Source organism: Panthera pardus, unplaced genomic scaffold, assembly GCF_024362965.1.
Source record: "Panthera pardus isolate Hobbes unplaced genomic scaffold, ASM2436296v1 HiC_scaffold_1, whole genome shotgun sequence".
In the NCBI taxonomy this organism is placed as follows: Eukaryota; Metazoa; Chordata; class Mammalia; order Carnivora; family Felidae; genus Panthera; species Panthera pardus.
In genome coordinates, this window is record NW_026526654.1 from 54,786,682 (window position 1) to 54,802,076 (window position 15,395).

The following is a 15,395-nucleotide window of genomic DNA, read 5'->3' on the forward strand; positions in this document are numbered from 1 at the left end:
TATATGTAGTAAATGCAGCATGACTTCATATATAATTTAAAGTGTTTTTCTTGATTTCATATGTAACGAAAATAATAAAGAACATACGCGTATTCATCAGAGATTTAAATTTGATAACTGCTGGACATAATCTAGTCAAATTTAAGGTAACAAACTGGGAAAGAACAAAATATGCATAAAGGCTTGCAACTGTAAATAAGGGCACCCATTTCCAAAGCATAATATAACAAAGCATTACACAAGGAAAGTGAATTCCAATGCATTCATTTTTATTGTAGTTCAATGTAATTATTAAACTAGAATCTTACTTTAGGAGTAGCCAGTTTTAAGTAAATTCAAAATATTTTTTCCACTGGCAGATTTTGTATTGCTATGACTAAACTTTTAGAGCTATGTATTTTCTTCAAAACAGCCTATGCCTTCGTACAGAATTTGAATCACGTACCCATGCCTCTGTCTGAATGGGCCTCATGTTGCTTAGTAGCACCTCTTCATAGTTTCCATAATCAATGAATTTAACAACCGCTGTCATGCCAGAAGAATGGAGAGCTTCAACTTCTGCTCGGTAGAACTGAGGAGACAAAAAGGAGTTGGGAATGTGACAATCCACATTGTCTACAAAGGGCAATGTTTGATGGAAATATAAATACAATGTATATTTTTTGAAAGCTCATTTTTTAAAATTATTTTTTATTGAGCTATGTATATATTGTGAAAGGGTCACCACAACAAGTTTAATGTTCATCACCACACAAAGTTACAAATTTTCTTCTTGTGCTGAGAACTTTTAAGATCTACTCTCTTAGCAACTTTCAATTACACAATATTTGAAAGAAAAATTTTAAGAGAATAATATTTTTAAGAAAGAAAACTTACCTGCAGATAATCATAAATTGGCTAAAAAAAGAGATAAATTCTCTCATCCATGTGAGTTCTGACATACACTGGGCAGTAGTAAGATTTCAGGACAGAACTAAGAAGGGTCAGTAGAGAAGAATATTCACATGTTAATGGGAATAAAAAAAAAAAAAACACCCCACAAAACTAGTGTTCTGTTTTGTTACAAGCCACTGAAGCCCTTAACCAATATTAGTAAGATTATTCTTATGTACTAATCAGAAAATATAACTATGAAACCAATTTGACAATAAATTGCATATATAAAAAAAAAAAAGAAAATATAACTATGGAGCATAAATATATGACAAAAATAAATCTCAGAGAAAAAGGCTCCCCGCCATAGTCATCACAGGCTAATGGGGTGAAGTAGGGATGTCAGATAAGGAGTAAACACATTACTTATATCCAGGATTTATCAGATTTGAGACACTGAAAGACCAAATACTTTTATTTTATCAGTTTACCTAGTATAATTTGGCTCTGGGAATTAATTCACATTAATAAACTCAGAAGGAGCTGATTTACATAACAACAACAATCTTAATTTTTTTCTGTTAATGTAACCACAAGTAGGTCAACTAATCGGAGTACTTCTCTGCTACAGGTCAACCCATTCAGGACCCAAATTATAGGTCTGAATGGTGCTTAGTGAAGACAAAATGAAAAGTAAAAACTATTTACTCTTAAGAAATATTTCCTTCAAATTAGGGCAATTGGATGCTCTACTATAACACTCTAACAGTATCTCTTAATAAGCCCACCAGAATCAGAAAATGTTAAAGGCAACAAAAATTCTTATTCTCTACCTCCTTCTAAAATATGTTATCCTGAGTACACCAGGGGGAAAAAAAATCTGTTTTTACTGATTAAATAGTATACTTTACATCACAAAGGTTATTAAGTTAATCCATGGTGTTTCCTTCCCAGTTCTAGATGCTAGCAAGTTTAAAAACACCATGCTGGAATTCTTTTTCTTATATTAGAGTTCCTGACATACATTCACGTCTATCCTTTTCTCCTTTATTTCTTAGTTTCACACTTCTGTGATCTATGAATTGCTGTGAGTTTGTAAGCTTCTCAGATAATTATGTCAGTTCTGGTAAGTTCAACAAACAAGACTCATAATAAGTTGACGTCCTTTTAGGAGCTTAGAGTCTAACAAAAACAACTGTGTGAAAAATGACTTCTATATTACATGGAGAGTGGAGAGTACCGTAATAATGGTGCAGTGACACGGCACTTAATAGGGCTGAGGAGTTGGGGACGAACTTCCTGTGGCAGATAACAATGGATACATTCTTCAAGGATGAAGAAGGTTTAGCCAAGCAAACAACTGAGGAGGGTGCACCACGGGAAGTTACAGAGACCTAAAACATGGAGATGAGTGCAGGAAACTACAAACAGTTTAAAATTAATTATGGCGTGATGTGAGGAGGGTCAACCAATAGGAAATAAGACAGGACAAGAAGGTAAGGACCAGCTGAAAGAGGCTCTGTATGCATGCTGCAGGCTCTATTTATTCCACAGGTAAAAGATTTTAACTAGGAAGAATGACAACGTCTAAGACCAGGATCAGTGATGGTAATTCCAATGACAAATTTAAGAGGAATAAGGTTTAAGGCAAGGAAACCATTTTGGAGGTTGTTACAGCATTCCAGTAGAGAGAGCAGAAAGAGCTGAACTAATTATAGCAGTCTAGAAGGAGGAGAATTGGTCCAAATTCCCAATCCTTCTATGGAAATAAAGGCTGAAAGAAGGCAAGGTAGTGTAAAGAATTTTTTAAATGATAGATTATACCAACTGGTTAATTATCTGCATTACATCACTATAATGCTATTATGGCTAGAGTTTCCTAAGGACCGTTACAACTCACGTTTTTCTTAAATCTTTATCTTGGTTGGTCTCTGGTTAGAAAATTGGGAAGTTGCTTATTCTTGACAAAACATTTAAAAGCTATCTCTTAAATTAGGTGTTTTCAGAAGATAACTAATCTCATCTTTTTCAGAGGGTAAATACTGTTTATTTGTTTAATGGTGTAATACAGAGAGAGCCTACAGTCCCTCACTCTAAACTGAGAGTGCATATCCAATTAAAATCAAATTAGTCACCTCAGAAGATCATGCAATTATTCTAAGAACAAAAGCTCAAAACACTTTGGGAATTGTTAAGTACTGTCTTTCACAAACTATATGACATTATATTAAATATATTCAGGAAAGGCAACAGATAAACTCATTGTTATTGATTTTTTTGAGATAATTACAGTTAAAAGTAAACTTTATTAATAATTCCATCAGGTGTTTGAAGAAATTAGGATAATAGCATAACCAGAACTATCTGATATATCCCAAGCACCTGACTCTTAGCAGCTACTCAATTACGGTTTAGTCAATATTTGTTGAAGAACTTGTCTGTTAAATCCAATATCTAAATATATGTAGCTCTGTTAATATTTTCTGTTGCTTTATTTGTTCCTAGTCATTCATTTTCTCTTCCTCTCTCTCTCTCTCTCCATTTTTAACCATGCCCTCTAATTTTTTTATAGGATTGCAGACATTGCAGATGAAATATTGAAGAGGTCTTAGAAAATGTTATTTTTCCCAAAAAAGGGGATTATATTTTCCTTTGGCAGACAGAGTACAAACAGGTATCTCTGAGCCTGTAAATCGTTGGTTTTAGCTGTGTAATGGCTTATTTGTATGAGTTTTGCACTTACTATTAGGGCATGATCCTTGTGGGATTTCAATGGAAATCCTGACTTATCTACTAAGACTTTTGAAAATTATTGGGCTTTCAACTCGAATCATGTACTTTCTCTGCTCATCAAGATCACCAAAAATCTCAGATTGTCCAATAAAAAAAAAATACTTTTCCATTATCATCTTAATCAAACTTTCACAGAAGCATCTGACACAAGTGGCCACTCATCCTAAGATAGACACTGTTAGCTCTATAAACCTGCACTGATTTCCAACTACTTCACCTTTTCTTGCCTTTATCATGAGGGAGAAACAGCTAAACATAAGTAATCCCTCACTACCCAAATCAAATAGTTCCTGTATGTTGGAAAGTGGTCTGAGTTGTTAACAGTCAGAGTCTGAGTAGTGAAGAACACTTGCTTCCTAAGCCTTCCTAACAGCCGGGGAAGAGCCGTGCGAAATAGTTCCAACCAGTGAGATTGTTGAGATTTCTGGAAGGGCTGTTGCTTTTCTGGAACTAAAAAAAACACAAAACCAAAACCAAAACAAAAACCGCTGTCTCCCCCTCCTTCTAACCTTGAATGAAAACTTGACAGTCGGGATGCTGCTTGTAGATAGATGCTATTCCACCATCATACAAAAACCTTACAGGACTGTGCCATCTAGCTATATCAGCCGGTACCCCTCTCCTTGCTGCTCTCATTAGGAAACATCTAACATCTTGCTTATACTTCATCATTCACTGAACACAGTAGGGCCCATTTCCTGATCCCAGGACCGATAGCATCCTTTTAAAAGATCCAACCACATTCCCTAGTCTGAATTTCAGTTCCTTGAAAACTGTAGTTAACTTTGCCTCCACCTCTCTGTTTAGCCAAAGATACACTCTCATGGGCACAGCCTTACTTTATGAACTGAAACTATTCTACCCATGAAATAATTCTTTTTTTTTTTTTTTTTTTTTGCTGGACTCGATCCTCACATCCACCCAGATCTATACTATGAGTCTGTTTATTCCTATCTTGCTGGTATCTCCAGTCCCCTACCACTCTACTTTTTTCCTACATAAGTGCCCTATTCAGAATTAACTAATTAACAGAGTCCATAAATAATTATGAAATCCCTATATTAGAGGAGAAGCAGAGCTGCAGAGGAAAACTAGACAGACACAGCCCTGCCTTCAAGAAACTCAAAATTATGGTAGGGGAAGGAGTTATCAATCCAAGAACCAAAACCAAAAATACAAATTGTGGTAAGTTTTAGAAGGTGAATAAGGCACTGACTGAGAAAGACAACAGTGTAGAAGGGAGGAGGGGGCAGGTCAAAGAAGGCTTCTCTAGGAAGTGATATTGCAACCAAGCTCTCAATGATGAGAATAGTTGGTAGAAGAGTATGTTGGGCAGAAGGGAAAATATGTGCAAAGGTCCTTCTCTCTGAGGGTTCCTTTTTCCTCTTTCCTTTCCTGTTCTCTATTGGTCTTCTCCCTCTCACCCAGGCTCTTTTAACTGATCCACCGTATTCCTTCTTGACCACATCTTCTGTCTTTCCCTTACCTTTTCTCCATGATTTCCCTCTTTCCACTGTAGTCAGCATATAATGTAGAACTAGAGTGTTTAAATTATTGGCTTAATAATTATCATTTATTATTAGCTAAATAATTAACCTTTCTGATATTTCTTTAAGTAGGCTGATTGTATATTTTCTTTAATTTAGATGTAATCTGCAGAATTTAACTCTGTGCCACTCAATTCATTTTCTTCCTTGTGAATCAGTATAACTTTACTAGAAAGAAAAGCAAACATTGACAGTTCAGTCGGTAAGTGAAATAACTGATCAACTCTACTTAATCACTTTTAAATACTATTCCGATAGGCAATCTAAAATCAAACCTTACTTAACCAAATCTTACGAGACTGATTCTCTATAAGGATCCATAAAAAATATTAAATATTTTATTTTTCCTCTTTTATAAATTACATATCTATAGATCTGTTCAAAGACTCTAAACAGATACAGCCATAGAACAAAACTCATAGTCCCAAAGCAATGGCCTTCTACAGTCTCACTAGGGGGTGACATTTAATAACATTAGAATATGAAACGTTACAGCATGCATACCTTGTTGTCTTCCCAATAAAGTGCAAAACATTCATCTCCAGGTTTCCACAATTTTGCATACTCCATAGGAATAGATGATTCTAGTACTTTTTCTGGTTTAATTGGCCCAGATCTTCTTTTGGGCCCACTATTGTAAAATACTTTATCATCATAGGGTGTAGCTGTGATGGGTCCTGCTGGCTTAATAGGTCCTACTCGCCTGCCCTTCAGTGGCATTTCTGTCTCTCCATTTGGAACACCAACGAAACTATTAGTTCGGACGGGATTCTGGAAATCAGTATTTACATTAAAATGTTTTTCAATTTTTACACCACTGAAACTTTCGTTATTTATTGTTCGTGGTTTCCTGTCATAAAAATGATCAGGATTTGTTGTTTGGTTTTCTCTTTTCCCACGTTTTTGATTATTATAGTCAATGGATTCTTGAGGAAGTGGGTTTTCTTTTACCTCTGCATAGGATGGACCTTTTCCTGATCTGCTTTGCATAGAGTTATCCCTTTTTTTAAAAGCACCATCATTGTGCTGAGAGCTTAAAAGGTAGGAAGCATCTTTAGTTCTGTCATATCTAGAATAGGGTCTATCACACTTGATTCTCTCTTCAGCCCATGCTTCGGATCCTGAAGAAGTACTTGGTCTTTCAGAACCTCTGTTTCTAGGTAATCCACTGCCTTCTAAAACTGACTTTGAATTTTGGGGGTCTCTTTGAAAACGAGGAGGCTTTTCATTTCTTGGCTGTCTGGTATCATTTCGAGGCAGATACCGTGGTTGATTACTATCTTTGACTCCATTTTGCTCAGTATTTGACAATCGGTGTTGTCCCTGATGAAGCTGCTGTGGCTGTGGTTTAGGTTCTGAAAAGTAAAAGTTATTATATGTATATTAAAATGAAGACTCTGAATTAATACTGAATTATTTAAAATATCAACAAATTATTATATTAATACAAATTATCAAACTTCTATTTTAACATTTTCCACTACCTTCCCACCTCATTATCTTAATCCCTCTCTGCTTCCTTATAGTTCTATATTTCTAATGTAGTTTTCCTGGTCAGCTGCGTTAATGAAGTAAAGAATAATTCAAAAGGAATTCGTCTTTGTCCTTGAATGTTTGTACTCATAACATAGCTATCTATATGTGCTGTTCTGGTAATTCACTTCCCAAAAACAGTAATGAAACAGAATTGCAAACTGCTGACCCAGAAGCTGCTATGAAAGAACACAAGTACAACCGTGTTCAACCCTTTCCTGAATCCCACTTCAATTTAAATATGTACAGCTATCATTGGCAGTCAGGTTCTAGCCTTTGCAAAAAATGTTATTCCTCAAATCTTTCTGCATCTAGAATTGCTAAGTGTTTAGATTACAGGGGCACCTGGGTGGCTCAGTCGGTTAAGTGTCCTACTTCAGCTCAGGTTATGATCTCATGGTGCATGAGTTCGAGCCCCATATTGGGCTCTGTGCTGATGATAGCTCAGAGTCTGGAGCCTGCTTCTGATTCTGTCTGTCTGTCTGTCTGTCTCTCCCTCTCAAAAATAAAGGTTAAAATTTTTTTTTAAAAAAGATTACAAACAGATACCCTACTTACAGAAAAGAGTAATTTCTTTGACTTAGTAATTAAGAGTAACTACTACTTGGAAATATGGAAAAAAGTGTCAAAAATATGATTAAGCATAATAGCACAGATAATGTCAAACTAGAAACCCAAAGCAGTAACATGGTAAACATATACTCATAGATAATTTAATGGCTGTATTTCATGTAGTGGTTTTTATTCTATTTCGATTAGTAACATGCCATTTATACTTTCTTCCTTCACTGTTTCACACAGCATGTCTGTAACCTTATTACCAAACCATATTGAGTGGTCTTTGATGTGCATGTCTTGTTTCTCTTGTCATACACAAGGTCACAATATTTCTCAACAGTGGCACTAATGACATTTTGGGTGAGACTGTTTCCTGCAATGCAAGAAAATTAACCTTTCTGACCTCCAGTTACTAAATGCTAAAGAATCAAAGCATCCTCCATAGTTACTGTGACGAACAAAACTGTCTCCATACATCTTCAAACACCCACCAGAGGCAAAAGGTGCCAGGTAAAATATCTCAAACAGGGATAAAGAGAAGACCTTTAAAAGTTCGTGAGTGACAAAACAAGTCACAGTAAAAATCAAGACTCGAACTGGCAAGAAACCTCTCAACAGAACCACTGGAAGCTAAAGCCAGTCTAATAGGCTTTAAACGTCTTTGAAATTAAAGGAAAATTATTTCCTAAGTACAATTCTACATCCAGCCAAATCACCCATTAATTTCGACAAAGAATACATGTTTCCAATATGCAAGATCTCAAATAGTAGCCAAGACTGTTTACAGGGATGTTTTTTAAAAATCACTTTTCCCAAGATTTTCTTTATAAATATAACACAACTATCCTATTTTTAACAACTGTAGTCAATATTAAATCCTTCTTTAGAGAGAAGAAAAATGGTCACCTTTGGTTTCTGCTGGCATTATTATCCAGGAGTGAAGATTTAGGAAAGCAAGAATAGCGAACATAAGCAGGACACAAATGAGCATTTTCAGCATAAAGCATGTACTGGCATTTGTTCCACTCATTATTGGAGGATAAAAACAGCAGCTGCCTCTTGCTGACTATCTGCTATGTATTAAGCATGACACGCTAGCATTTCACACACATTATCAATAGGCCCCACAGTCATCTTCAGATACAGGTGTTATGAGATTTATTTAACAGAGAGAGGTCCCATGTACAGTGAGTTGAAGACAATTTTCAGCTTCCAAAATAAGTCAAATATGAAGGTATTTTATTTGTCGTCAATTAGGTTTGAATAGATATTTCAGAAGTAAGCATTTTGGATGTACTATGATTAGGAATAGATTTTTTTCTTAAATTATTCCATTAAGGGCCACCAATATCTATGATGGTCAGGAAGCACAAATAACTTAGGTCATCATGAGAGTAACTAAGTATTCTGCACTACAGACAGGGATCTGGATAACCATGTATACACAATATGGGAGAACTTGACTTCAATTCCTCTAAAAGGAAAAAAAAAAGATTGTTATATTTATTTAATTGATGTACATTAGAGTAAAAAATAAAATGAGTAATTCACTAATACACATTCATTGTATATTATAATATACATTATATATGAATATACTTTATCTCTATTATTATGTTAAGATAATACTGTCAGGGAAAAATCCATTAAAAAAATTAGTCTTTTAACTAAGTGGGGTGCCTGGGTGGCTCAGTCAATTAAACGTACGACTCTTGATTTTGGCTCAGGTCACAATCTCATGGTTCCTGAGATTGAGCCCTGCATCAGGCTCCACATTGACAGCAGGGACCCTGGTTGGGATTCTCTCTCTGTCCCTCCCTGCTCTCACACCTGTGTGAGCATGTGTGTGCATGCTCTATCTCAAAATAAACAAACATTAAAAAAAAAATTAAATAAAATAGCTCTTAGAAATAAACTAAATAAGGCAGAAAATACAACTGCGCTTTTGAAAGAATATAGTTTTCATATACATCCATTTTTTTTTCAAAAATAAAGTAAGTCAAGAAAGGAAGGTTCTTAAATGTTTCATCATTCTTGAACTTCCTTAACCCTGAGATCTTTTGTCCTACATTGCTACGCAAGGAAGTCAGATACAGAGTAGGTATTTTGAAACTGAGCTAACATATTAAATAAATAGCAGAATATGCTTAATTACTAAATTGTGGAAAATGTGATTTTAAATAAATTAAGAAATACCCCAAAATCAAACAGAAAGTTACTCAGTTCTCCACTCAGAATCTACTTGCTCTCTGCCACATTCTTCCAAAGGCATGATGATTTCAAACCACCCAAAATACTACTCAAGACTACCAGCCAGGTCTACAGTCACTCTAATAATAAATATACCGAGATACTTTTCTCTATAGGCAGTGGAATAAAATGTAGGGTTTTTTTTTGAAGACCTGAAGAAGAAACATGAAACAAAAACATAAATAGAAATAGGTAACATTTAGTATTTAATGGGAGAAAAAAAGGGATATTAGCAAAAATAATGGAAAAATTCATCACAAAATAGACGAAACTGTGACATCTAAAAGATCAAAGTGATACCCTCATCTTCTTCTTCTTCTTTTTTTCTGTTTTTTTTTTGTTTTTTGTTTTTTTGTTTTTTTTTTTAAGTAGGCTTCACACCCAACATGGGGCTTAAACTCATGATTCTGAGATTGAGAGTCTCATGCTCCACTGACTGAGCCCGGTCAAGTAAAAAAAAAAAAAAAAAAAAAAACAAAGAGCTTTTATGAGGGGTGTCTGGACAGCTCAGTTGGTTAAGAGTCCGACCCTTGATTGTGGCTCATGTCATAATCTCACAGTTGGCGGGATCAAGCCCTACATCAGGCTCTGTGCTGACAGTGTGGAGTCTGCTTGGGATTCTCTTTCTCTCCCTCTCTCTGCCCTACCCCCAGTAAGTTCTTCTTTCTCTCTCTCTCAAATAAAAAATTAATTAAATTAAATTTAAAAAAAAAGTTCATATGAAAAAACTAATAAAAGATTGCTGTATGAGTTCAGTCTGACTTATGATAAAATGTTCCTATTACACTAGATCACGAGTTTCAAATGTATGTTTATAAGATAACTGATTATAATGTTTTACATTCCCATGAGTTGAAATGCAAGGATCATTAAAAATTTTTATTAATTGCCACAAATTATTTGGGTTTATATATAAGAATGTGCTGAATTAATCAGGCATCTGAAACTATTAATATTTCTTTGCTGAATATTCATTTTGCAGTCACAGTTGTACCTACATTTTGTAGTAGAAAATCAAGTACGTTTTGTTTCCCAAGATGACTCTTCAATTTATTCTGAGACATCTACCAGAAGAAGAAGTGACTTAATATTTATTTAGATTTTACTATGTGCCTGACAACTCTACTTAGAAGGTCTTTTGCTTACATTATTTCATGTAATTCTCATAACCACTCCGAAGGGCAGTATTATCTTTATTTTACAAAAAGAAACAAGCCTAGAAGCTAGAAAATGTTGGTGCCAGAATTTAAACTCAAATCTAACTGAAACCACTACTTTCCACTATGCCAAGCTGCTTGCCTAGGGAAACAAAACAGAATGCAACCAACAACATGTTAGTTACAATTTTGTCACCTACATCTGTTCATTTCTGGTGAGATGCAGAAATCACAAAGACTCTTTCCTAATCCCTGTTGGGCTGAAAAATAAATTTGGATACCAGGAAACTTTGGATATTACCAGAATCCTGAGCTAAAATTAATAATCTCTTTCCATTAATGCAAAAACAAACAAACAAACAAACAAAAAAACAACCTGAAACCCCTATTAACAGTTGGCTGAACTTAGAATCTCACAAACTGACACCCAGAGGTAGCAAGTCTGTGGGTACAACCTCTGCAGAAGGGCTGCATAGGTTACACCACAGCTCTGTCAATTAATAGTTTTGTAACCTTAGGTAACATAAGCTTTTCTGAGCCTCATCTTTAAGGTATGGGATAACAGTAGAGCCTACCTCAAAGGATTGACTAAGTTTAATACATGCAAAGTACTTAGAACAGTATCTGGCTTTAATAAGCACTCAGTAAATGTGAGCGGTCACTGTTATTATTATGATTACTATTAGCATTATAATTATGCAAGCCAATTTAAACAACACTTGGATGGTAAGGCACTTCCCTATTTACACGGCTCCCCTACCACAATCCCTAACTTTAGTTAGGATCCTTACCTCACTGTATTTATTTTTTGTTTGCGTTTGGTTTTTTCTTGTGCTTGTTGTTGCAAATAGGGCAGAAAGAATGCTTTAGTAAAAACTTTACTGTCAAATTATGTAAGTCATATTATAGAGAAAATTTAGATCAGAAAATCAAAATCTTACTCTAATACTGTTTTCTACTTAAAATATTATAAACATTCTCTAGATAAAATTTCTTTTATATACCCTTTAAAATGTTTCTATCTTAGAAAATACTAATAAATATTTTAAAAAGTAAAAATTACTAATAATCCTATCATAAAAAATACATACAAAATAAAAGTACTACCTTCTGCCTAACCAATTCCACCTCTAGGGATGGCCACTATTAACATTTCAGAGGTTATTCTTCCTTTTTATATAAGCCATATAGATATATCTATACATATTTTTAAATTTTAAACAACAGAAAAAAGGCAGACTCACCCATATCTCATAGGCTGTAGTATACTTTTTTTTTTAATGTTTATTTTTGAGAGAGAGAGAGAGAGAGAGAGACCACGTGCGCACACAACAGAGCATGAGTGGGGAAGGGGCAGAGAGAGAGGGAGGCACAGAATCCGAAGCAGGCTCCAGGCTCTGAGCTGTTAACTCAGAGCCCGATGTGAGGCTCGAACCCACAAAATGCGAGATCATGACCCGAGTCAAAGTTGTAAAATTAACCAACTGAGCCATCCCGGCTCCCCGGCCGCCATATCTTTCCAAGTCAGTACCCAGAGTTATCTCATTCTTTTTGATATTGCATGTTTTTTTTTTTTTTTTCTTAAAGGAGGGTACTTTAAATATTATTAAGTATTAACCAAATTAAGGGTGGAGTGTACGGCTTACTTGGCATTTTTTTTTCCAGTGCCTGGCTACAACAGTCAGGCAAACAGATGGTATTCAGTAAGTATTTGCTCAAAGAAAGATACAGTTACTAAAAGCAATGGGCATGGAACAAGTTTCCAAGTTCAAAACCATTACCTGTTTAACACTGTCACCTGGGCTCAGCTAAGAGGGCAATACTGAAATAGAAAATACACTTCCCTGTATTATTTTCTGTATGAAAGGTTTGCATGAAAGCATTGGGACAGAGTTAGATTGAGTTCAAGTGATTACAGACAAAGACTGCACAACATATAAACACTGAGCTCAAGCAAAATAAATTAATTCTCCCACTTCCGAGTGATGCGCCGTTAATAAAGTCCCAAAGAGCCCCAGTTTCTTCATCTGGAAAGTGTGGATAATTATATTTATTACAAGATTATGGTGAAGAATCAATTAGAAAATATTTGTGAAATTGCTTTTCTTATGGCCCATATAGGGCCTTTGGAATTAGACTGACAATTGAAAGTAAGTCCCAGTCCTACCATTGAGCAGCTGTGTTACCTTTTAAAACTGGAATAATGCTACCTACCTATTTCCTTCATTAAGTTACTCTGTACTATAGTTAGTGAGCACTGACTATGGACAAGCATCAACACCATTCTAGTCATTGTATACAAAGCAGTAGTAAGGCTCCTAAGTGCTCTCTCCGGTGCTGCTTTAGGTATAATGGGAAGAAGTAAACAACAAATAAGTAAACCAACTAATAACACAGCTTAAAATTGTGAAAAAGACAAAGAGGGAAATATATAGACTTTTATATAAAACTGGGAGGAGTGGCTATATACCAACTCAGGGGGAGCATTTCTCTGAAGAAGCCATGCTTCGGTTGTGCTCTAAAGAATGAGAAGCAATGCAATGAAGTCGAGAAGAGTGGTCCAAGGAGCAGGAACAGCACGCGCAAAAGTCCTGGCCTGGAAACTTGCTTCGTGGAGTTAATGTGTTCCTAAAAAAATCTTGGCAGGCCCAATTTTAGGTAAAAACACAATCACTGGTAATTATTAATTTCAAGGGAGGAACAGTTACAAATAGCAATACCCCAAAATTGATGTCCTTTATGCCAAATAAAAACAGCAAATTCCAGAAAAAAAGACACAAAAATGAACATTAGTAATTGGACGTGGCGTTTTCTTTCGTTACTCAAAGGCGTAATTTTTCTTTTTTTAATTTTCATGATACTCTCTCTTAATTGTGATGAACGTTAAGCTTAAGGCTAAGCTCACAAATAAACATGTGTGATACTCAGTGTTCACAGAATTAATCCTTTAGTATTGCAAATCCTGTTCAAAAACAGAGAGAAAAAAGTCCATGAAAAAAAAGGGTGGGCGTGGCGCCTAAAATCACCGCTGCTATAAACGAACGGATAGAAGAACGCTGAGGAAACACAATGTGCACCCACAGTACAGCTGCTGCCCGTTCTCCAGTCCTGCTCAAAAGGCAGGCAGAGTCCGAGCCAGTGCTTACAGGTGCAAGAGAAAACAAAAGGTTTATAGTTCGGGGAGTACACTAGGATTGCTCACATAGGTAAATGACCAAATGAGCTTAGCTCAGGGTACAACTATAACACCCTCACCTTGCAAATATGGAAGGGGGAGAAGCTTAACCAAGGGCATACAATGAACTGGGGTAGAACTGGGATTAACCGAGCACTCAGGTTCCAGACTCCAGTATTAACCTCCCTGCTATACATCCTCAACAACAATACCATTGTGCTGGTAACATTAAGTCATTAATAACCAGGAGTCATTTTCAGTACTTCCTCACAGAACACAGGTTAGCATTACCATAAAAATATTTTTGCCAGGGTTAAAAAAAAAAAAAAGCATTTGCTATACAGGTCAATTCATTAAATGAAAATACATATATTTAATTCAGCTGATTTTCCTCCTTTTTCTTCCTTATAAACAAATTGCAGGAGTATAGCTTCATCACACATCTCATATGCAAAACATGCCACTGGATTCATTTAATTTTTCTTCTACCTCTAAACACATTAAACGCATAATGTCCTCTTTAGAGGGCTTTTCTAGCCAGTTTGGCCTTTTCTTCATCCGTAACTAATAGACACTCTAAAACAGAGTTTTTTTCCTGGTAAATGAGAAAAGTCTTGTTCTGACTGTTTTCTTTCTTTTTTTTTTTTAAGTTTATTTATTTGTTTTGAGAGAGAGAGAGAGAGAGAGAGAGAGAGAGAGAGAGAGAGAGAGAACAAGCAGTTGAGGAGCAGAGAGAGAGGGGAGAGGCAGGCTCTGCACTGTCAGTGTGGAGCCAGACACGGGGCTTGAACTCATGAACCCATGAGATCACGACCTGAGCCAAAATCGAGAGTTAGACACTTAACTGACTGAGCCACCCAGGGGCCCCTGAGTGTTTTCAGTATATTTTGATCACACATCCCTGCAGGCCTGCACAGTGCCTGAAGGTGTCCCAGGAGTCGTCCTTCTGGCTTCTCTTCAGATCTCAACTTAGATTTCACTTTTTCTCCTTCAACCCCACAGACAGCAACCAACTCTAATACCAAGTGAGCACTGTCAGTCATACTTCTGTGTTTCTTGCAAAACTCAAGCTGGATTATTTCATCTTCCTAGCATATTGTGGACACATAATAACACAAGAATTTTTTTAATCCAACGTGGCACTGCAGCCTTACTGTCATTCCCATACTACTCACTGCCATTGATGCCTTTCGTTCAGCTGTTCATTGGTCGACTCAGGTGAGTCAGGTAATGTCCCCCTTGTTGATAAACTGGGAGTTTATACAAGAGATGCTAAACTTGTGAGTCACAAACCACTTAGAAATGCAATGTGTATCTTTCTGCTTTAACTCAAATATCAATGTGTACTGCAAAAACACACTGGAAACGTCGACTAAAATGTCACTTATTATCAAACTTGTAAAAACTCAAAGGATGGTGTGTCAGAACAACTAAAACTCTCATACAGGAAATATCTGTCAAGCGTAAGAAACTAAACTTAACTTGTGTGATCTTTTCTTCCAAGCTGAT

The 15,395-nt window shown here is 35.9% G+C and overlaps 1 protein-coding gene across 6 annotated transcripts in view; it reads right to left on the bottom strand.

Annotated features, from left to right (window-relative positions):
- TDRD3 (tudor domain containing 3) overlaps positions 1-15,395 on the bottom strand; it is a 160,360-nt gene that overhangs the window by 34,935 nt on the left and 110,030 nt on the right. For all 6 annotated transcript variants that reach the window (XM_019415595.2, XM_019415596.2, XM_019415591.2 and 3 more), the window contains 2 exons: positions 5,718-6,568; positions 446-571 (listed from right to left, as the gene is read on the bottom strand). In XM_019415595.2, coding sequence (XP_019271140.2) covers positions 446-571; positions 5,718-6,568 — 977 coding nt within the window. The remainder of the gene's footprint in view (positions 1-445; positions 572-5,717; positions 6,569-15,395) is intronic.